The sequence below is a fragment of the Chelonia mydas genome, chromosome 9, assembly GCF_015237465.2.
Source record: "Chelonia mydas isolate rCheMyd1 chromosome 9, rCheMyd1.pri.v2, whole genome shotgun sequence".
Classification (NCBI taxonomy): Eukaryota; Metazoa; Chordata; order Testudines; family Cheloniidae; genus Chelonia; species Chelonia mydas.
Window position 1 is genome coordinate 47,606,692 of NC_057855.1, and position 24,931 is coordinate 47,631,622.

The following is a 24,931-nucleotide window of genomic DNA, read 5'->3' on the forward strand; positions in this document are numbered from 1 at the left end:
TATTCTCCCAGGGGATCATTAATAAATATGTTAAATTAGCATAGAACCAAGAACTTATCCCTGTGGGACCCCACTAGAAACACATTTAATATGTGCTATGTTAATTTTATATCATTCTAGTTTTTTAGTGAAAATGTTATGTGGATATCAAGTCAAGCAGTAAGCTGCTCTTTGCTTCATTGATTGTGCCATTGACTCTGTCTGCTTGAAGCTTAATAGTTGAGATACTGAACTGTTTGTTGCTGGATGACACTTGTACAACAGTTACTTCACAAAGCAGATCCCTTGTTGCTCTGATGGCTCAAAATGAGGTTACCACCATGCACACCATCTTTGTCAGGTACAGCTGCAAAGTTTCCGATTGAACTAAACCACTGAAGCAAGTATCTGCGAAGCATGACTGCTTTGAACAAAGTTAGTAAATGAGGCAGTGCCTTATTCCTATATAGTCTTGGTGCAGCTGCACTTAATGAATCAGAGATATCAGTGCTTGGAAGTCTTCAAAGCGGGTACATTGTGCCCTGAATTATCCCTCAGTTCTTTATAATGAAATTTTTTCAAGAGGCTCATGGCCCTCAGAGCCCATCCTGAGCCAGAGGTGTTGAAATGAATGAGCAGAAAGAAATGGAAGTGTTTGTAGAGACCTCATATGGCGACATGGTGGAGCAGGACCACCTCAGAACTGACTCCCCTGATTTTCTTTTTGAGAAAGGTTGTCTCATGATGGAAAGGCACCAAGGAGGCTTGCAGAGGCACACCCCCTTAGATGAGGCCTACCTTCTCAGTGAGATAGAGGAAGCTGATAATTCTTCGCACAGTGAGAAGTTTGCTCCAGGAGATGGGATTACAGTTGGGACACAAAAGCTAGGCTGTGTTGATGGGCAGTTTGATAAACAGGAATATAAACAGCTACGTGTATAGTGATTGGAAGGTAACTTTCACTTGCTTGCCTGCCAGACGTAAAGATAGCAGATATCAAGGGGAGGAGAGGGTGATGAATTGGAATGTCTGGCAATGGAAGAGGGCCTTGATATAACTGGCATTACAGAAATGTGGTGGAATGACAAAAATCATTTTGGGACACTGGCAGTATGTGGGAAAGACAGACTAGGCTAAAGAGGTGGAGGAAGGTCATTGATAGGATTCCATAGAACATAGTGTGATATAATTCTGAGTGGAGTGAATCACATAGTTGAATCTGTGTGGATACAAATTCCAAACTGTAAAAATACAAATATTCTTGGCAATAGGGTTATACTGCCAGCCTCTAGCTCAAGAAATGGATATTGAGGGTATGTCTGCACTGCAGCTGGGAGGTGTGATTCCCAGCATGGGTAGACAGATTTGCATTCGCTCAGCTTGATGGATGATAGCTGGGTGGATGTTGTGGCACAAGCAAAGGCTTGGGCTAGCTGTCTAAGCCTGCCTAACCCCCTGGGTCTGAGCTTGGGTGCTAGCCTGAGCTGCCTCCCAGGCCACAACATCCACATTGCTATTTTTAGCACATTAGCTCAGCTCGAGGTAGTGTGTGTGTCTCTACCTGTGCTGGGAATCACACCTGCCAACTGCATTGTAGCATACCCTGAGTTCACAATATAGTAAGAGAGATGAGAGGCACCAAAGTCTAACAAAATGTTAGTACTTGGGGTCTGCAACTATTTGCATATGGATTGTTTAGAGAAACAATTTTTCAATGCTTCCAGCAAGTGCTTCTTGGAACAGCTCGTTCTAGAGTGCACACAAGGAGAAGCTATTCTTGACTTGGACTTAAATAACATGCAGGAGTTGGTTCAAAAGTAACAGTAACTGAGCCATTAAGTAATAGTGACCACAATTTAATTATGTTCAACATCCCATTGGGGAGGAAAGATAGCTAAAACTAAAAGTGATGCTGGACTTTGAAAAGGGAAAGTTCAGTAAAATGAAGGAGGCAAAGTAAAAAGCAAGGAAAGTAAAATCCTTAGATATGGCCTGGATGCTACTTTAAGATTACAATAATAGAGTCTCAGAATGCATAAATAGCTCTGAACAAAAAGGGAAACAGGAGGGTAAGAGTAACCCACCATGACTAAATAGCATGGTTTAAGAGGTTATTTGAATTGCCTGGAGTTTCTTCAAACTTTGGAAAATTAACCCTAGTGAAGCCAGTAAGAGGAGCATGAATTACAGTAGGAGAAAATTTAGGAGGGTTAAAATGGATTTCAAAGAGGAAATAGCTAAAAATATAAAAACAAAGCACAAGAAATTATTTGTGTATCACAAGTAAAAAAGTTAAAATAGAAGAATTAAAATATAAAAAATGATTTAACATTGATATTACATTTCTTCAAATTATTAGAAGTATCTCAAGGTAGCATTTTGGGATTCTTGTTTAGTGTTCGTTCATGAGAGTTTTAATAATTTCTTAAATGAAAGGAAATTACTGGACTAAAAAACTGTATTAAGATTGAGTGCATATCGGTAATCTCAGGATATAAAATATTACAGGGATGTTGTGACTATTTCAGAAACAAGTAGTACAAATCCAGGAAAGCTAGAGTTAATGTGAAACTGTATTTCCATATTTTGGATTTCCTGTGTTTGTAATTCTTGTTCTGGGGATAATGTCAACATCCCTGCAACAGTTTATACCCTTAAATTATGGATATGTGCTCTCAACCTTAAGTCTAAACAGATTTTTGTCTGGGACTATAATAGCATTTTTCCCCCAGAAGCTAGGCTTCTATCTCTTTATTTGAATTTTGTGGATGTAAAGATGAGGGCTTTGCAGATCTGGTGGAACTTTTTGCAAAAGTAAGGGTGCTGTTCCTAATGTAATTAACTAATTTGGAATGTGGGTATGATGTGTATAGAATGTGGGCAGGATATGTGGCTCCATAAATATTCCTATATAGTTTGTTTATATTTTTCTTCATTTTTTCTGTTAAAATATTTTCATGCAGTGAATGCAAAGCACAGAGAGGCTGCTGAGTTCCAATCCAGAGTGCACTCCACTTTAGTGGTGGGCACTTAGTCAATTGCACTAAATTGATGTAAAGTTATTTGAGTCACATATATTGATTTTATTTTTCATCAACAAGTTTAATATATAAGTATTACATCATGCTTGTTTTAGTCGTAGTTTTGTTTAGTTCTGACAAGTAATCTTGATGATTAATATGATAATGGACACTGAATCAGAAAGATAATATTCATTTGGTTTTACCATAAAACTTAAAATGTTTTACTCTGAAAACTAATTGAAAAAAAGCATGTGGAGTTCCTTATATATTTATTTTTTTCAATGACTTCCATATCAAATATATTAGTTGTACAAATAAAAAGATGGGGGATATTCTAGCTACCAGTCCGATAGTGTTTCACAGAACAACTGGTGTATAAGCAATTCTTGAAAAATGTTTTGGAATTGTTAACCTCTATATGAACAACCACAAGCAAGCATATTATGGGATATTAACTTCTCATTGAAGGAATAACACCGCCAACTTTACAAAATGCCACCAGTAATGGCTCAGGGGGAGGGCACTCTGGAGTCTTACAACTGTCCGGGATTCTCCCTCTCTTGATGTCAGGTTCTGTCATGTCCTGTTAAGAGTATTCCTGCTAACATTACTGCTAGATAAGCTTTCAAACCAATTTCAAATTGCATAGCAGTGGAAAAACTTTAAAATGGACTGATATTATGAATGATGTATAGAAGTAAAGTGGACTAATTGTAATTGTTCATTCATTACATCACAGGTACTGTAAGAATTGAAATGTTCAGGAACATGCAAAATGCAGAAATCATCAGGAAAATGACTGAGGAATTTGATGAGGTATAGTATATAAATATTTACACTGAAGAGTTTTTGAAAACTGGAAATATAAGAGTGCAATATATTTTCCTTCAAAACTGCATAATTTTGTTTGATGGGCACTGGGGCTTTTCAGAAATCACTGGGCTTTATTGTAATGTATAAGCAATATCTCAGTACAAGAAACTGTACTGACTGAGGGGCTTGTCTACAGCACGCAGCTTTTAGCGACAAGGCTGTGTCGACACAGCCTTGTTGCTAAAAATCAGTTTGTGTACACTCTCTTTTTCGGTACTTTGAGAGTAGAGAGACAGATGAAGTGACCATTTAAACAAGTACATAAGAAGTTAGAAGGTTGCATTGTATGGAAAAAGTATAAGCAGAGACTATCAGAGGAATAGAACGAAAATACTAAAAATGTGTAAATGGTAGTTTCTAGAAACATCAATCAGAGACACAAAAGGACACTTAAAAAAACAATTATCCCACACCACTGAAGTCAGTGGTACTTCTGCAATGGTAGTAGGATCAGGCACTGCTGGTTAAAGGATAGTTACAGCAAGGGGTCACAAAAGGAAAGGATCTTGCCTAAGAAATCTGAAGTTATTTTTGCATCGTGGAGTTCTGCATGGAGTTTGGTGTTTTATTTATTATATATAAAAAACCCTTCTGCCTTGAATTGTTTGAATGTTCAGAGAGTGTGGGGTGGGGTGGGGAATCAAATGGCTAGTGACAGCTGATAGATATCCAGTCAGAGTTCTTGAAACTCAGAAGGAGGAGAATCAGTGTTGGAGAAAGGAAGCTAAAGAGTGTAGGAGGAGGACTGGCAGGGAATGAAGAGGCAGGGCTTTTCAAATGCATTTCTATATATGGTGTGGACACTTAAGGGAAGTGGGATAATAGATCCTTTATGTGGGTCAGATAGTAGCAGCCTTTAATCTTTGCCTCAGTAAGTATCCAGTAACTCAGTTATTTCCAGATCACTCTTTTCTTTGTCCATCATCCTTCCCCTTTCTCTTCCAAACATGACTTGACATGAAATGGTTTCTCATAATCAGGAGATAAGGTGGGTGAAGTAATATCTTTTATTGGACCAACTTACACAGAGTTCTTCTTCATAAACATAGCATTCTGAGGCTTTTAACATGTATCATACGCCAACAAAATGCACATGGTAATATGCACCACAAATGAAATAAGCCTTGTAGGATGACAGACCCAAAGTGCATGAGATCAAATGGAATCTTAGAAGTTAGGCATGCAATAGTCTTATCAGATGACCAAAAGTTGCAAGCAGTGGAGTTTCCACCACTTCTTTTGGGAGACTACTCCACAGTGTAATTCGTTTCACGCTGAGGAGGTATTTCCTGATATTCAACTTACATTTTGTTTCTCTAAATATAGCATCAGTACAGGATGTTTAGTCATGGGACTCACACTTCCAATGTGAGACAGAATCCTTTAGCTGAAGAGTTTTGTGGATTCCTTTGTTTGACTCTTTGAGGTACAGAAGTGCTAGATAGTGTGCAAGGCCATTCTGGCTAACAGTACGTACTTTCACTATTTCTGTCTCGAGAAACATGAGAGTTTCTTGATCTCATGCAGTGAAGGAAGTCCCCAAAGTAACTATAGCTTGACACCACGGACTGCTGCTTTGGCTCTCTCCTGATCATGCAGCCATAGCTTTCTTGCTTTTAGACATGCCTTTTCACTTAGATCCATAATAATGTAATTATTTTTGTTGGCCTGTGATGCTTACTCAACACTCTTGGTCTGTTGATCCTGAGAATAAAGGCCTGTTCAGCCCTGTGACTCATCTGCAGCTCGTCTTGCAGCAGCCACTTCATTTCTCCCGTTGGAGCATTTCCATGTTTTATTAGTTGTTTCATGGTATTCAGAGGCTTATTTTTCCATGCCAGAACTTTGCCATTTGTTTGACCCTTCTTACATGTTTTTCAGCATGTTGGCATATTTTGTCAGAGGTTCAGTGAATGTTGTTGTTGTTTTGCTTCACCACAGACTTTCAGTGCTACTTACTTTCTGCTAGTTGTTTTGGAGCCCTCTCTTGGTCTTTTGCTGTCTTCTTCCTCAGTGCTCCAATGTGTGTTTCTCTCAATGCTTTCTACTTTTTAGGATTTTATCTGCTGTCTCAGTCCCTGTGGAGGAAGGAAAGTAGCTCAGCAGTTCATGAGGTGGAAAGATTTCAGTCATGGATGATGTGCTTGCAGGTGCCACCTAGAGCTATCATGTTTCATAGGGAAGACTCAAATCCCTCCTGGAGGAATTACAAAGAGGCTCTCAAAGTCTGGTTCTTCTTTGAATGATGGTACCTATTGTATTCCACTGAGGGTTACGCATGCATACCATGCGCCCAGAGTCAGAGAATTTGGAAGTACTGTCTGTTGGTCAGCACATGTGCCCTGGCTCACCTCATGTTTCCATCTGAGGGGGTAAAGGGTGGGGTGGACCCTTTGTCTCTCCAGTACCTTCTTATCACCACATGGTCCAGTCAGAACTTTCAGTGTCCTCATCTCTGACACACTTCTAAAAAAGGATATTTGTAAATAGTTTTTAGATATTTTTATAGCAGTTTTACCACTTTTATATTCTTCTTAGTTTAAGCGTTTATAGTTTTAGCAATTGCTTTAGATAGACTTTAGGGTTTTCACTCTTGCCCCTCCCCCCCTTCCCCATATGGGTACTGGAGTATGGCCAGAACTCCAGGCTTCAAACTCTGTGCCTCCTGCCCACAATCCTTCTCAGTCAGTGACAACAGCCAATGCTGCCTCTACTGCCTGGGAGAAACTCACATCGCAGCCAGCTGCAGTGTTTGCCACTCCTTCCCCAGCCACACCCGAGAAGGCCAGGCACTTCACCTCTGGAAGCATCTCATGGCGCTTGCCATGTGACTGCACTTAGACCCAAGCCGGGAACCTCCTCTGTACATCGGTCTGATTCAGGGAGGAGTTCGCCTCCCACTACTACATCCAACTCTCATGCTGGCAGAACCAATCCCACAGATCCCATGGCAGGGCCTATTTGGGAGATAAAGAAGCACTCCCATAAGCATAGGACTTCGCCTTCCTCCAAATCCAAGATGGACACTCCCTTCACGAGCTTGGCCCAAGGAGACAGAGTTTGTTCCAAGTCCCTCAGGCATGAGAAAAAGATCCCATAAACAATGGGATCCAGAGAGATCTGGAGCCGTGGCTGCACCTCAAGATGTCTTTGCCTTGCTGGATCCGGAGTCTCCCCCTCCATCAGGTCCCTCCACTTCCAAGGAGATCATATCCCCACCATGGGATATGCCTGTGACACTGGGTCCCTCACCCTTTGCTCCTATGCTCTACACTCTCCCATTGGCTCTGATAGTACTGTCATTGGAATCAGAGTCTGCCTTTTCCTCTTCTGATGAGTCAGAACTGGGGGAAGAACCACCCTTACCATACTACTCCTGTGCATGATCACGGAGACCAGCATGTCCATGCAACAACTGCTTCCTCATCTATTCCAAAGCCACTGGTATCCCATCCTATGGGGACCCCCACAATCTCAGGCGGATCCAGCCTGTTGGTCATATTGAGTACCATCACCTGCTTTCCCCCTTGAAGTATCATTCCAGCAGGGACATGGATGTTATGGTGGAAGACGAACTTTCTAGCCCAGTCCCAGCGGTTCCACCGGAACTAGCAAGATTCCCTTCTTTTTAATCAAATGAAGCAGTTGCTATATCATCCCCTCCCCACCTGATGACTTCAGACAATTCCAGGAGCTTTTGCGGAGAGTTGCAGGGTGCTCTTGGTCAGTGGCGAACATCAACGCTGCCTCTATTGCTTGGGAGAAGCCCACGTTGCATCCAGGGGCGGTATCTGCCAGTCCTTCCCTAGCCATACCTGAGAAGGCTGGGCTGTTCTCCGGAAGCACATTATAGAAGTCACCATAGGCCTCCCTCGGACCCAAGCTGGCCAGGGGATTCCCTCTGAAACAGCCAGGAGCACGCCTCCTGCTACTGAATCTGGATCTGGTACTAGCGGACTATGGACCCCACGCCAGGACCTAGTTGGGAGGTAAGGAAGCATGCCCATAAACGTGGCTTTAAATCGTCCTTGAAACTGAGAAAGGGGATGCTCCTTCCATGAGTTCGAGTCATGGAGAGGGAACGCTCTCTAAAGCACATAAACACAAGACGAAGTCTCTCAAGCAATGGGATCCGGCGATCCCGCATACCAAACTGCAGGTACTGTAGACATCAGCGTCCCATAAAGTGCGGAACCCATCCACTCTGGGGAAGTCCACTGTTCCGCCACTGGTGCTGTGTAAGGAGAGGGCACCCTTAACACCAGGGAGATCAGGAAAAGCACTTGAATACCAAGACATCTTCAAAGAACCAAGATCGCTACGCTTGCTGGGAACCTGCACTTCTTGGGAGACTTTCTCTCCCACTCATGACATCACCATTACGAGACCCCTTACCTCCTGTTTCGATGGTTTCCACACTTCTGATGGAACCAGAGTCCGCTTTTTCATCCTCGGAAAAGTCAGACAATGGGCAAGGACCATCCATCCCCTACCACCAGTACAGGTACTCCAGAAGACCATCTACATCGTGTCAATATCTTCCATATCCACCACGGGGCCCGCCACAACATCCTGCATCCAGCATACTGGCCCTGTTGGGGGCCCTAGTCCCAATACTCCCCCTCACCCCCCAAACCCGTCCGGTCCCCAAGGGAAATTTAACCTGCCTCCCCATTAAGGGTGCCTTCGAATAGATGATCAGAGCCGATGCTGGAAGAGGAGCCTCTTAGCACAGTTCCAACGGTGCCACGGAACTAGAGAGATTTTCTTCTTCCTCACCAGATGAGGCAGTAACCTCAGCGTCCCCTTCGCCTCCAGATGACTTCAGAAAATTCCAGGACTTCCTCTGTAGAGTGGCAGGGGAGCTTCACATCCCCGTAGAGGAAATCCAGGTTACACAACGTAAACACCTGGATACCATTCATTCATCTGCAGCAGCTTGAGCTGCTTTGCCAATCAATGATGCCATCCTCAAGCAAGCTAGGACAGTATGGCATACATTGGCCACAGGCATGCCTATCCCCAAAGCGGGGTTCCAGCTAAGGGGTCTGAGTGCCCCCCCAATTCAGTTGTGGTCCAGCAACACCCACTTTCCACACCATGCAACAAGAGGGCAAGAAGTTGGACCTTTCAGGCTGCAAGGTCTCTTCCTTGGCCAGCCTTCAATTCAGGATTTCAAAACCATTAGGCTTTACTAGCTAAATATGATTTCCTGAATTATAGCAAACTGGAGTAATTTACTGGAAAACTTCCACAGCAAGACCAAGCTCGCTTCCAGGTGATCATGGAGGAAGGAAAACTGGTGGCAAGAACAACACTTCAGTCAACGGTGGACATGGTGGATACATTTTCCAGGTCTATGGCTTTGGGCATAGTCATGTGGAGGGAGTCATTGCTCCACTCCCTTGGTTTCCCTAGGGAGGTACAGAACACCATCAAAGATCTCCATTTTGATGAATCTTATCTTTTTAATCAGAAAATGGATGATTCACTTCAGACCCTCAAGGATTCCAGAGTTACCCTACATTTGCTGGATATTTATACACCTGACCTGAAGAATAGGTTCCGCTGCCCACACAATGCTACAAGTCCTCCCAGTTTTTCCATCAGAGACCTTGTGAGCCTCCACAGAAGCAGTAGAAGACAGAGATCCTGGCCCCAGGACCACCTTCACAGCCTTCCTCCATACAGGTGCAACCCCCAGCTAAAAGATATTTCTGGAATATTCTCAAGAGCCAGCAACCATGCCTACCACCATGCGACCACCCTTCCGCCTTCCCTTTTCCCCCAAGCTTAAATGCAATAACAATGGACAAATGGGTGCTAAATGTCATCCACCATGGGTATGTGATTGAGTTCATCACACTACCTCATCTGCAGCCCCCCCGATCACTCCTCAGGGATCACACTTATGACAGCAACTTCACCCAAGAGGTGAGCTCCTTATTGCAGTGAAGAGTGATAGAGTGCGTTCCTGTGGAATATCAGGGCAAAAAGTTCTAGTCAGCTTACTTCCTGATATCTAAGAACAATGGCGGATGGAGACCAATTCTGGATCTGCAGTTTCACAAGTCCAAGTTTCTTATGGTCACACTAACAGCGGTCATCCCATCCTAGAAAAAGGCATGTGGTTGTCTCTTGATATGCAAGATGCTTTCACATTGATGTCCATCTGGCCCATAGTCCGTTCCTGAGGTTCATGGTCGGCTCGCCCCATTTACATTATGCTCTTCCATTTGGACTCACTACCATTCCCAGAGTCTTCACCAAGGTCTTCACTGAGGTTTTTCCATTCTGTGCACTGAATAAGGCAGTGTCTTGTGGGAAAAAAACATACACGATGATGTAATTAAAGACTGTATCTTAATGCATGTACCTGGGGAGAGGGGATGAATTAAGGTTGCACAGGCGACCAGAATTGTGGCATTTCACAGCTTTTATCTGCTTGACTTTGCAACCTTAATGTTCTTTTAGGTTTTTGTGTGCATATTTGATTTGTATAGAGAAAATATATTATTTTAGTGTTGGCTGCCAGATAGTAATTGTAGTGTGTGCAGCTTTCTTCTGCAATACTAACAAGTTATATGAAAATAAGAGTTTCACATCTGCTTATTTACATTGCACATTTCAGTCTGCTGTGAGAGAGGAGTCCTAAGGGAATAATAGCATTTTGATCACATAATTAAAGGCTGTATCAAAATGCATATGCACAAGGAAGCAGACTTAAAGCTCCACAGAAACTTTAACTTTGGTATTGCCTGACTTTTGAGCATTTAATTCTGAAACCTTCAAGTTTCATAGGGTTGTTTTGATGGAATACATAATCACAGATATTATGGAGAGACGACAGTCACTCTATAGTTAACGCTGCCACTGAGTTTATATTTTACATGTAGTCCTTTCACCTGTGAGGATAACAAAGCACTTGCAAACTGTATGTGCAGTGCCATTGAAATGCAGTGATGTCTGAGATGATGAGGTTGGGAGGATAGTAAAGGAGAGGTGACTGATCGCACTGAACTGAAGGTTTCACACTCTCACTCCTACCATGTAATGGTGACTAAGAAGTGGGACTAGAAAACTGGTTGCGTGCCCAGTGCAGTCAATAGTAAAGTTCCCATTGCTTCAGTGGTGCAGGATCCAGCCCTAAGAGAAAGGGAAATCCATATGCACAAGAGAAAATCATGTGTGTTTTCCTTTTTGTAGAATACAAATTCTGTGTATAAAATAGGATTGAATGGGAAGCATTTGTAATATAGAGTATAAACGTTTTCTCTTTTTTCAGGACAGTGGTGATTACCCGCTTACCATGCCTGGGCCACAATGGAAAAAATTTCGCTCAAACTTTTGTGAGTTCATTGGAGTGCTCATTCGACAGTGTCAGTATAGCATCATTTATGATGAATATATGATGGATACAGTGATCTCTCTTCTGACTGGTTTGTCGGATTCCCAGGTCCGAGCTTTCAGGCATACCAGTACTCTTGCTGGTAAGTAAGCACAAAGGGGGGAATTTTCCATATACTTATTGGCCTAAGTCTCTCCCCATTGAATTCAAAGGAAGTTTTACCATTGACTTCAATGGAAGCAGAATAAGACATACACGAAATGCTTTTGGAAATTGCACTCAAATTCTAAATATCACACATATTTTAATTGTACTAAAGTTCAGTTTTCCTAATTAAACACATGTACATTAAATATAAAAAGTAGGAATTATTCAGAAGTATGTTTAAATATTAATAGACAATTGAGTTGTTTTCTGTTTCATATTTTTCAATGCAGTGGCTTATATTTATACAGCCTACTGTATAGCTTTCCAATTCTCATGGCATCTTTGATGTTTTAAAACATCATTTTTGTATGAATGTATTGCTTGAGAAAAATCCTTGACTGTCAGTCTGAAAACTGAAATGCTCTGCTTACCTCCCAGCCATATACAGTACAGGCAGTAGTAGTGCAAACTGTTACTGATGGTTCCCCGCAATGTGCCACGAACCGGTCCAGAAAGCTCACTTCGTGTCTCTGAAGGTTGCCACTTACAGTGAAGGCAGCTTTCTGACATAGACTCTTGTCCACAAAGGACTGAACTGAGATGAAGTCATTTCACACACACCATTGACCAACATTCAGTTCTTTTTCGAGTGATGGTCCATATTGTATTAAGAACATAAGAACGGCCATAGTGGGTCAGACCAAAGATCCATCTAGCCCAGTATCCTGTCTTCCAACAGTGGCCAATGCAAGATGCCTCAGAGGGAATGAACAGAACAGGTAATCAAGTGATCCATCCCCTGTCGCCCATTCCCAGCTTCTGGCAAACAGAGGCTAGGGACACCATCCCTGCCCATCCTGGACCTACCCTCCATGAACTTATCTAGTTCTTTTTTGAACCCTGTTATAGTCTTGGTCTTCACAACATCCTCTGGCAAGGAGTTCCACAGGTTGACTGTGTGTTGTGCGAAAAAATACTTTTTTTTGTTTTGTTTTAAACCTGCTGCCCTGTTAATTTCATTTGGTGCCCCCTAGTTCTTATGTTATGAGAAGGAGTAAATAACACTTCCTTATTTACTTTTTCCAAACCAGTCATGATTTTATAGACCTCTGTCATATCCCCCCTTAGTCGTCTCTTTTCCACGCTGAAAAGTCCCAGTTTTATTAATCTCTCCTCATATGGAAGCCATTCCATACCCCTAATAATTTTTGTTGCCCTTTTCTGAACCTTTTCCAATTCCAACATATCTTTTTTGAGATGGGGCAACCATATCTGCACACAGTATTCAAGATGTGGGCATACCATGGATTTATATAGAGGAAATATTATATTTTCTGTCTTCTTATCTATCCCTTTCTTAATGATTCCCAGTGTTCTGTTAGCTTTTTTGACTGCTGCACATTGAGTGGATGTTTTCAAAGAACTATCCACAGTGACTGTAAGATCTTTTTCTTGAGGGGTAACAGCTAATTTAGACGCCATCATTTTATATGTTTAGTTGGGATTATGTTTTCCAATATGCATTGCTTTGCATTTATCAACATTGAATTCATCTGCCATTTTGTTGCTCAGTCACCCAGTTTTGTGAGATTCCTTTGTAACTCTTCGCAGACTGCTTTGGACTTAACTAACATGAGTAGTTTTGTATCATCTGCAAATTTGCCACCTCACTGTTTACCCCTTTTTCCAGATAATTTATGAATATGTTGAACTGTACTGGTCCCAGTACAGACGCTTAGGGGACACCACTATTTACTTCTCTCCATCCTGAAAACTGACCATTTATTCCTACCCTATGTTTCCTATCTTTTAACCAGTTACTGATCCATGAGAGGACCTTCCCTCTTATCCTATGACTGCTTACTTTGCTTAAGAGCCTTTGGTGAGGGACCTTGTCAAAGGCTTTCTGAAAATCTAAGTACACTATATCCACTGGATCACTCTTGTCCACATGGTTGTTGACCCCCTCAAAAGACTCTAGTAGATTAGTGAGGCATGATTTCCCTTTACAAAAAACCATGTTGACTCTTCCTCAATAAATCATGTTCATCTATGTGTCTGATGATTCTGTTCTTTACTATAGTTTCAACCAGTTTGCCCAGTACTAAAGTTAGGCTTACTGGCCTGTAATTGCTGGGATCGCCTCTGGCGCCTTTTTAAAAAATTGGTGTCACATTAGCTATCCTCCAGTCATCTGGTACAGAAGATGATTTAAATGATAGGTTACACATCACACTCAGTAGTTCTTCAATTTCACATTTGAGTACCTTCAGAACTCTTCGGTGAATACCATCTGGTCCTGGTGACTTATTAATGTTAAGTTTATCAATTTTGCTCCAAAACCACCTATAATGACACCTCAATCTGGGAAAGTTCCTCAGAATTCATTTAGTTTCTCCTCAATGGCCTTATCATCCTTGAGTGCTTCTTTAGTATCTTGATTGTCCAGTGTCCCCATTGGTTGTTTAGCAGGCTTCCTGCTTCTGATGTACGTAAATTTTCTTTTTTTGCTGTTACTTATGGAATCCACTGAGGGTTATATGCATGCACCATGCGTCCAGAGCTGGAGGTTTTGAAAGTAGTAGCATCTCTTGGTCCACGCATGTGCCCTTGCTCCACCTCATGGTTTCGTCCAAGGTGATAAAGGCCGGGGTGGACCGACCACCCCTCAGTTCCTTCTCACTGCCTCCCTTCCTCTCCCCCTTCATTCCCCCGGGACTATGGCCAGGATTCCATGCTTCAAAAGCTATGTTTCCTGCCCGTGCTCCTTCTCTATGAGTGAAGAACACCAGCGGTTCCTCTACTGCCTGGGCGAGGCACACATGGTGGCACTTTGCACCATCTGTAAGTCCCTCCTGCCCAGGATCAGGGAAGCCCGTGAGCTCTGCCTTTGCAAATATCTAATGGAGGAAGCAATGAGGCCCTGGGTGCACTAGGATCCAGGCCCAGGAAACCCCCCTGTACAGCAGCCACCACTGGCAGTGAGCACCCCTCTGAGCACCGCACATGCCTTGGAACCAGCGGTACTGAAGACTAAGAACAAGTCCCGATATGAGAGCAGAAGACAGTCTCATGGGCATAAGAGCAGGTCCCCGCAGTGGACTGCTCCCAAGCACAGCGTTTCCTCCCCGAGCTGATCCACGTTGGGTGAGACGTTGCTCACAGAACCGGCTGGACTGGATTCCCCAGATGGAAAGTAAGGCCAGGCGCAAATGGGATCCGATGGGGATCACACCACACAAACAAGCAGAACGCTCACTGGTACATGCACCACCCACTATGCTGGTGCCCATATGCCTGCCATACAGACTGGCCCACCAGACACCCGCCAGGCCCCTTCAGCATCTCCACTGGTGCTCCATGGACCCCTGGCCACTCAGAGACATTCTTGACAGCGGAGGAGTTAATCCTCCCATCCCTGCAATCTCTCCAGCTCTCTGTTCACCTGCAACATTCCTACTCCTAAGGATGAGCTCCTTCTGCTGCTGACAGAGAAGCCCATCTCTCTGACTCATCACAGCACTCTGGTATGAACAGTCTTTCGAATCTGAGGAGTTCTCAGAGCTGGACCAGTCATTTTCCTTGATGTTGCACCAGAGTCTTGGATATATGACCCAGACTTTCCTTCCCTCTGGCATATGACCCTACAAAAGGGGCCTGGTACTGTGTCCCATGGACCCCTCTTTTTGGCTGTACTGGGGACCCTGGGATCCCTGCCACAGACATCATGTACTATCTCAGGCTGCTAGCTCCACCGGTCCCACCTGGCGTATCCTCGTCACCAGATGAGGTGATCATCCTTTTCCTGCTCTCTCTGCCGGATCATCACTGACAATACAGGACTTGTTGCAGAGGGTAGCGGCAGACCTGGGAACCCCATTGGAGGACATTCAGGACCCACAACGTTGACTCCTGGACATACTCCAACCCCACGGTGGCCATCCTGGAACTGGTGTGGGCCGTGTGGCACACACCAGCCACGTGTGCCCCCACACTTATGTGGGTGAAGAGGAGATACTTTGTGCCAGCTAAGGGGGCAGATTTCTTGTTCTCCACCCATTCCCCAGCTCCCTCGTTGTCCAAGTGGCTGCAGAACGAGCAGAGTAGCAACTACAGAAGTCCACTCCTTCAGACAAAACAGCTAAGAGGCTGGATCTGCTGGGCAAGAAAGTCTATTCTTCTGCGGGCCTACAATTCCACATTGCCAATTTCCAGGTCCTTCTAGCCAAGTATGACTAACAACTACAATAGGCTAGCAGAGTTCAAGGACAAGATCCCTCTGGAACACCAGGAGCAATTCCAGGCACTGATGGACAAAGGGAGGTTGGTCCTCCAGGCAGCAGTACTTTGTTGCATGCGGGACTGGGTGGGCAAAAAAACAGACTGTGGTCATTTGCAGGAAAACGCTAAATCTCTCGTCAGTTTGTCATAAATAGAATTTCAGCAATGTAAAGCAAAAAAAATTTTTTTTTAAATAAAGGTTTTAATACTTACATTTAAGTGAGGGATAGAAAGATTTCATGTCTATTATAACAGGAGTTAAAGTGTTTTTTTTTTTACATGGTTTAAGCATGAGTTGTTTTATTCTTTTAGTGGTAAATATTATGTCGATTTCTATTTTTATATATATATATTAACCGATGGTGTTGGGTTTTTTTTAGTATCATGGGGGAATCTCTTTTCCAGGATTTGCAAGATCTTAAGGTTTTTGTGGGTGGTAACAGGATAAAAATGCAAGAAAAAATGCGGGAGTGGGTATTTTGGGGTGGGACGGGAGCGGGATTAAAAAAATAGTCCCGTGCAGGGCTTTACTTCAGCTCTCTTGAACAGAGTTGTTATTCATATTCATTCTCCCTGGTGTGTCAGGATCAACACAGACAGTTTTCAATGGAGAAAGGAAAGTTATTTCCAGTAACTGGACTTCTCCAAGTATATTGATTCTGTAGAGCCACACTCACTTACTCACTTGCTGTCCTTCCGCAGCCGGGAATTTTAATGTTACTCTGAATATTTGGGAAGGAACAATGAGGGTTGTTTCTTATATACTCTCAGTTCTAATGTTTGGATCAGTGAGGGGGATGGGTGTGACCTTGATGGGAACTGTTTTCCAGATGGTTCTGTATCCATGTGTCAAGGGTTGCTCACGTCCCATGAGTGTGAATCTGCAGAGGCAATATGCTTGAGCTTCAGTTACAGGTGAGTAACGTTCCTTTATTTTCCACTCTTTACAGCTATGAAGCTTATGACTGCTCTTGTGAATGTTGCCTTAAACCTGAGTATTCACCAGGATAATACACAGAGGCAGTATGAAGCTGAGAGAAACAAAATGATTGGTAAGAGAGCTAATGAAAGATTGGAGCTGCTGCTTCAAAAAAGGAAAGAGGTAAGTCAAAGAACCAAAGCTATTTTCCTAGTTATATCATTCACTGTTCTGAAAACCTGTAAAAGAATATCTAATTCACAAGTTATTTCCTGACAAAAATGTAGCCTTTTATAGTATTTATAATTTTGAAAATATGAGTGTGTTTTTTGTTCATAGTGCAGATTTTCAAATTAGTGTATAGTCAGCCTCTTGTTTACAAAGGGGAGCAAATCAATCAAGTACACCAAACAGATTTTTGAAATTTAAATTATTCATGCTTTCTTGTGCTGTACTTGGGGAGAGAGTTTGGTTTTGTGGTTCAAGCACAATATTAGGAAGCAAGAGATGAGTTCTGTCAAAGAATTTCTCTGTGGCCTCGAGCATATTACTTAGGGCTGCATCGTCAAGTGTTGGGTTTACACACACAGCTAAGATTGTAAGCAATAGCTCTTCTGCACATACAGAATGATGGCTATTTTCTAAGATTAATGTACGTGATGAGGAAAGCAGAAAATTAGTCCAGAATTGTGCATAGCATGCAGATTTTCGCTAAACATAGAAAAATGAGATTTTGAAGTGGATTCTGTGCTCCATCCAACTGTATTGTCTGCTTCTCCCTTCCCCCCGCACAACTGTAGCTCAGAGAGTGACATTACTTCTTTTTGCAGCTACTTTGAAAGAACACCAAACTAAGGGGATATTAAAGTCACTCGGTAAATGCCAGTCTGGTACTAGGTGAGAAAAAAACATTACAGGGATGACGTAATTATCCAATAATCAAGTATTAGATCCCAGGAAATTCAGAGTTAAGTTTGCACTTAAAAGGAATCAAAATATGATAAGTACGGAAGTGCACAGATAAGTCACCCAAACAACTTTAAATGTACCCTGTAGTGATGCCATGCAAAAATTATATGATTATGATAAAGGCATTTTAGTGTTTGTTGTCTTAGATTAAATAAAATTGATTTAAAAAAATAGTTTTAAAATAATTTCCCCCTCATGATATCACTACAATGCAGAGTTAAGGTTGGTTGGGTGCCTTAACTGTGCATATATTTTGGATTTTTTGAAGTGTAATCTTTAAGCTGAATTTCATTCATTTATAATGCTTGGGTTTGGGATATATATAGCTTCCCTGTGATGTTTTTACCCCTTTTCATAGATTTGAAGATCATAAGGTTCTATTGTGATCATCTAGTCTGAGCTCCTGTATAACATGGGCTATAGAAATTCTCCAAAATAATTCCTACAGCATATCTCAGAAAAACATCCAATCTTGATTTAAAAATTGTCTGTGATGGAGAATCACCACTAACCTTGCAAAGTTCAGTAGTTAATTACTCTCACTATTAAAAATTTACTCCTTATTTCCTGTCTAATTTTGTCTAACTTCAACTTCCAGCCATTGGATGATGTTATACCTTCCTCTGGTAGACTGAAGAGCCCATTATTAAATATCTGTTCCCCATGTAGATCCTGTAATCAAGTCACCCCTTAAACTTCTCTTTGTTAAATTAAATAGATTGAGCTCCTTGCGTCTATCACTATAAAGAATTTTTTCAAATCCTTTAATCATTCTTGTGGCTCTTCTCTTGAATTGTGGACACCAGAACTGGACACCATATTCCAGCACTGATCTCACCAGTGCCAAAATAGAGACAAAATAACGTGTCTACTACTACTTGAGATTCCCCTGTTTATCCATCCAAGGATTACATTAGCTTTTTTGGCCACAGCGTCTCACTGGGAGCTTTTATTCAGCTGATTATCCACTACAACCCCTATATCTTTTTCAGAGTCGTTGTGTTCCATGATACAGTCCCCCATTGTGTAAGTATATGTAGTTGGGATTATTTTTTCCAGTGTGCATAACATTTATAAGTGCAAAGTAGAATTTCATGTGCCATTTTATTGCCCAGTCACCCAGTTTTGTGAGATCCCTCTGTAACTCTTCACAGTCAGCTTTGGACTTTACTATCTTAAATAATTATGTATCCTCTGCAAACTTGTCTTTGCACTGTTCACTTCCTTTTTCCAGATCCTTTATGAATATGTTGAACAGCAAAGGTCCCATTACAGATCGTTGGGAAACCTGGCTGTTTATATTTCTCCATTGAGAAAACTGACCATTTATTTCTACCCTATTTTTCCTATCTTTTAGCCAGTTACTGATCCACGAGAGGAACTTCCCTCTTTTACTTGACTACCTAGTTTTCTTAAGTGCCTATAGCTCTGTCAAAGGCTTTCTGAAAATCCAAGTACACTGTATCCACTGGATCACCCTTATCCACATTTTTATTGACACCCTCGATGAACTCTAATAGATTGGTGATGCATCTTTTCCCTATACAAAAGTGGTATTGACTCTTCCCCAACAAATCGTGTTTGTCTGTGTGTCTGATAATTCTGTTTACTATAGTTTCTACCATTTTGCTTGGTACTGAAATTACGTTCATCAGTCTATAATTGCCAGTATCCCCTTTGGAGCCCTTTAAACAAAATTAGTGTTACGTTAGTTCCCTTCCAGGTATCTGGTATGGAGGCTTGTTTCAGTGATAGGTTGCATACTACAGTTAATAGCTCTGCAATTTTTATATTTGAGTTCCTTCAGAACTCGTGGGTGAATACCATCTGGTCCTGGTGACTTATTACTGTTTAATTTATCAATGTGTTCTAAAATCTCTTCTACTGATACATCAGTGTGGGACTGTACTTCCGATTTGTTGCCCAAAAAGAAGCTGTTTCTGCTTCTCTCTCTCTCTCTTTATCTTCTTGCCAGCTTGTCAGTTCTCACCGATGTCCTGGCCTATTCATTTAACCCCTCTATCCTTTTCTAAATCCAGGGTCCTCTAATATTTAGTATCCTCCTTTTTGGTCCTAGGCTTTAGCCTTGGGAAGCATAAGCTGTTCTTAATCTGACTGGAGCCAAGTAGGGTGTATTTCTCTGTAAACAGATTCCAAGGACTCTTATCTGTGTCATAATTTTACGTTTCCTTCTTAGTTCCTTTAATAAAGTAGCTCTCAACTGTTCCAGACTACTGTACCCCTTTCAGGAATCTGATTTGTCTTGCATACACTCAAGTTTCACCTCACTTAAAAACTACTTTCTTACAAAATCAGACATAAAAATACAAAAGTGTCACAGCGCACTGTTACTGAAAAATTGCTTACTTTCTCATTTTTACTATATAATTATAAAATAAATCAATTGGAATATAAATATTATACTTACATTTCAGTGTACAGTATATAGAGCAGTATAAAGTCCGTATGAAATTTTAGTTTGTACTGACTTCTCTAGTTCTTTTTAATGCAGCCTGTTGTAAGACTAGGCAAATCTCTAGATGAGTTAATGTACTCCCTGGAAGATCTCTGCATACCCCCAGGGGTATGTGTACCCCTGGTTGAGAACCACTGCTTTAACAACCCCTTTTAATCTAATTCCATATCAAACAATCCATGTTAAACAATTACATAGAAGGGCACACTGTACTTCTTAGAAATAATACAGATATTTCCCAGTTCATCAGACTGTTATTTAGATCATTCTGGGCAAAGAAAAGACTGACACAGATGTTAAATTTCTCAAAGGAACCATTTTAAAATTAAATGTAATACATAAATTCATTAATGGATTTACTTGTAAATTCAGAGAAAATGTATTCTGGACTCAAGTTACGGGGAAACTCAACTTAGCCTTAACTATGGAACTGCAACTCCTGCCTCCATAATAGGTATACAAGAAACAGGTAACATTTTACCACTTCTGCAGGAATGCATGACAAACCTGTCAAAAAGATGATGGCCACGTGAGATGCATGACACTTGGCAGGCCTATGAGGTACTAGTGTTCGTTGGTGAAGAGAATAGGGATCTGTACAGGGTTTGTATGGACCACAAACCCGACTATCTGTATTTCTAATAGTTACTATTACCATTACTATTACCTATCTCTTCCTAATAACTGGGATCCCCACCCACACAAGAGGATACTGTGACATCATCTGGACTGAGGGTCCCAACTATAGGATCATTTCCCTCTGCTCCAGCTTGATGTTCTTTTTCCTTGAGACTTTCATCCTCCTCAACAGCACAGAGGCAGTAAAAGTGAGGGTGAGATTGCTCTGCTGTGGCCCTGAAAGTCTCCTCTATATATACCTCTCCAGTTCAGCCACTCAGGTCTCAAGAATCTGTACTTGGTCTCTGAGGGGAATGAGCCAGGAACACAAAAGGCAATAAGAAGAGGCTCTTTAAATGCATTAGGAACAAAAGAAAGACGAAGGAAAGTATAGGTCCTCTACTTAGCAGGGAAGGAAAGCTAATTATTGATGTCATCAAGAAAGTCAAAGTGTTTAATGCCTATTTTGTTTCAGTCTTCACTAAAGAGGCTAACGGTGACTAGATACTCAACGCAATTAATATTAACAACAAGGGGGAAAATAGGGAAAGAACAGGGTAAAGAATATTTAGATAAGTTAGATGTATTCAAGTTGGTAGGGCCTGATGACATTCATTCTAGGGTACTTAAGAAACTAGCTAAAGCAATCTTGGAACTATTAGTAATTATCTTTGAGAACTCCTGGAGGATGGGTGAGGTCTCAGAAGAATGGAGATGGGCAAGCATAGTACCTTTCTTTAAAAAGGAGAACAAAGGAATAAGAGATCAGTCAGCCTAACTTTGATATCTGGAAAGATACTGGAACAAACTATTAATCAGTTTGTAAGCACCTAGAGAATAATAGGGTTATAAGGAATAGCCAGCACGGATTTATCAAGAACAAATCGTGTCAAACTAACCTAATTTCCTTCTTTGACGGGGTTACTGGGCGTGGGGGGGGGGCAATAGATGTGATATATCTTGATTTTATTTCAGAGTAGCAGCCATGTTAGTCTGTATACGCAAAAAGAAAAGGAGTACTTGTGGCACCTTAGAGACTAACCAATTTATTTGAGCTCAAATAAATTTGTTAGTCTCTAAGGTGCCACAAGTACTCCTTTTCTTTTATCTTGATTTTAGTAATGCTTTGGACACAATCCCACATGACATCCTCATAAGCAAACTAGGGAAATTCGGTCTAGATGAAATTGCTATTAGGTGGGTGCAAAATTGATTGAAATACTATGCTCAAAGAGTAAGTATCAATGGTTCACTGTCAGACTGGGTGGGCATATCTAGTGGAGTCCCACAGGGGTCAGTCCTTGGTCCAGTACTATTCAATATTTTCATTAATGCTTGGATAATGGAGTGGAGAGTATGCTTATAAAATTTGCAGATGGCACCAATCTGGGAGGGATTGCAAGGATTTGACAAATTGAAGAATTGGTCTGAATTTAGCAAGATGAAATACAGTAGAGACAAAAGCAAAATGCTACATTTAAGAAGAAAAAAATTAAATGCACAAGTACAAAATTGGAAATAACTCTTTAGGTAGCAGTACTGCTGAAAAGAATCTGGGGTTCCATTGGATCATAAATTGAATATGAGTGAACATTGTGATGTAACTGCAGAACAGGAGTGTTGCATGTAAGATATAGGAGTAATTGTCCTGCTCTACTTGGCATTGGTGAAGCCTCAGCTAGAGTACTGTGCCCAGTAAGGATAGATGTGGATGAAACGAGAGAATACAGAAGACAGCAACAAAAATAAAAGATTTAGAAAACCTGACCTATGAGGAAAGATTAAAAAAACTGTTTATGTTTAATCCTGAGAAAAGAAGACGAGGGGAGGGAGGAGCTTCTCTTCAAATGTATTAAGTTCTGTTAGAAAGAGAACAGTGATCAGTTATTCTCCATGTCACTGAAAGTAGGGCAAAAACTAATAGGTTGGCTCTGCAGCAAGGGCGATTTATGTTAGATATTCGGAAAAATCTTTCTAACTCTAAGGATAGTTAAGCACTGGAATAGGCTCCCAAGGCAGGACATTTAAAAAGAACAAGTTGGACAAATACCTGTCAGGGATGGTCTAGGCCAGGAGTTCTTAACCTTCATTGCACCATGACCCCCTTCCAACAAGAAATTTACTACATGACCGCGGCGGAGGGCCAGAGCCCGAGCCCCAACTGCCTTGGGTGGGGGGAGTGATGCCGTCCTGGATCAGGGGAGTGGGGGCCACAGCCCAAGCCCCACTGCCCTGGATGGGGGTGGAGCTTAGGCTTCAGCTTCAGCTCTGGGTCCCAGTGAAGTCTAATAGTGGCTGTGGTGACCCCATTAAAATGGGGTTGTGATCCACTTTGGGGTCCCGACCTACAGTTTGAGAACCGCTGGTCTAGGTTTATTTGGTGCTGCCACAGCACAGGGGTTTGGAATTAATTCCAGCCCTACATTTCTGTGATTCTATGAATTGGCATGTCATACCTTTTAAAGCTTTTTGGGCTGTCTGCTGAGTCAGGAAGACAACACTGCACTGGTTTGCACTTGATCCATATTTGTAAGGTTTTCTTTGCAACCAAAAGGACTGGAAACCTAAGCCAAAATTTTTAAGCCTCGGTGCCTAAAATTAAGCACTTCAGTCTATATTTAGGAACCTAAATAAAAGTGTCCTGATATCAAAAGACACCCAGCGTCTTCAGCCCAAATTGACTTCAGAGGTGCTCAGCACCTCTGAAAACTGGGCCACTTTAATTTGGGTCTAACTTTAGGCAACCAGGTTTTTAGATGTATGAATATATAGATTCTGGATTACATTTGTGCAACATTGGGTAGATTCTGCATCAAATTCCATGGACTTGAAAACTTAGAATACACAAGGCTCTGAAAATATCTCTGCTGAATAGCCCCCTTCTCTCTTGATGCATCTGCACCAGTGAGATGGTCGTGAGCTCCTGTTAACCCTTACTGCTGTGTTTTGTCCCTGCCAGGCTTGTTGGCTTCTCTCTCTTGTCCGTCTACTTGCTCCCTTGTGATCCGCTAGCCAGAATTTTCAAAGGAGGTGTTTAGTGAACAGGTACGAGGTGGCTAAAGGGACAGCCAGTGATCATATGAATGTCTGTTCACAAGGACATTGTGCTTTAAAGATTCCTGAGAGGAGCCAGAGGTAGTAGGGCACACCAGCATGCCCAAATGATTGACAGATATTCAAAACATGGGTGCCAGTTTGGCAGGCTACTTAGGGATATGTTGCTGTGCCCATACCTGCCAGTGTAGCATGTGCTGATAGATCATTAAGATGCAGATTCACCTGCACATAGAAAATCACCTGCTACAGAGTTGGACATGCTACCAACAAGCCTGACAGTGTTGCCTTATCTGTTTTGGTGATGGTCCCAAAAGATAGCAAAAAGAAGGTTCAGTTCCTCACTGAGAAATGTTGGTGCAGGAACCAAGGCTTCTAGAGATTTGCTCTGTAAGATGAACACTGATCAGAAAAAAATAACTGACAGCGTCAGTGCTATGGATAGGCCCTGGAGGATTATGAGGAGATCAGGGATGACAGAGGGACTTGCATGTACATTCCATATGACCATAAAGAGTTGTGAATGGTGAAGGGCCATCTAGCTAAGTTGAGGGAGAACAGCAGATAACTCAGTAGGTGGTCTAGACCATCATAACAAAGTCATGCAGGAGATTGCTGGTCTGGACACATTAGCAGTGAGCAGCTAGTGACAACATTAGCAGAAATAAACAGGTATTTTTTAATGCATCACTGGCTGGTTTTGTGACCAAAACAAAAAGATTAGAGGCTTCTTTGTTGTCCTGTTGGTGTCCCAGTGTCTGTGTTTGCCAGTTCATTTCTTATTGACCAAGTGATCTTTATTGCTCCTTTGGTTTTCATGTGTTGGCAGTTTCTGCCAGTCCACAACTTGCTATCTTACTAGATCCTTTAGCTAGCTGAGGCGTCTGATGGATGGAGATTCTTACCTGGCCAACACTCCGTCTGGGGGAATTACCCGGGGGTGGAGACTGATCTGGTAATTTATAAGTAGATTCTGTATTTCCTCCTGGATATTAGAGAGGAACATCCAGAACTGGGCCAAGAGAGGTGGCAGGCACAAGGGAGATGCTTTCTTTTACTCGTGCCAGTGTCATGGCTGATGGTGCGGAAGCCCTGACAATGGAAAATAATCTACAAATCTCAAATTTCATCAACGGTTGGCTCAGAACATAGTCTCTCATCAGCTCTTAACCATGTTGAGATGGCAGAGACCAACATGTGGCCTCATGGGGGCATCCCACCTCAGGCTATCCCACCTCTGTGAC

At 42.0% G+C, this 24,931-nt stretch overlaps 1 protein-coding gene across 4 annotated transcripts in view; it reads left to right on the top strand.

The window, feature by feature from the left end:
• The window catches only part of STAG1 (stromal antigen 1), a 365,202-nt gene that overhangs the window by 138,642 nt on the left and 201,629 nt on the right, over positions 1–24,931 (top strand). For all 4 annotated transcript variants that reach the window (XM_037909148.2, XM_037909146.2, XM_043521994.1 and 1 more), the window contains 3 exons: positions 3,742–3,818; positions 11,161–11,365; positions 16,602–16,753. In XM_037909148.2, the coding sequence (XP_037765076.1) occupies positions 3,742–3,818; positions 11,161–11,365; positions 16,602–16,753 (434 nt within the window). The remainder of the gene's footprint in view (positions 1–3,741; positions 3,819–11,160; positions 11,366–16,601; positions 16,754–24,931) is intronic.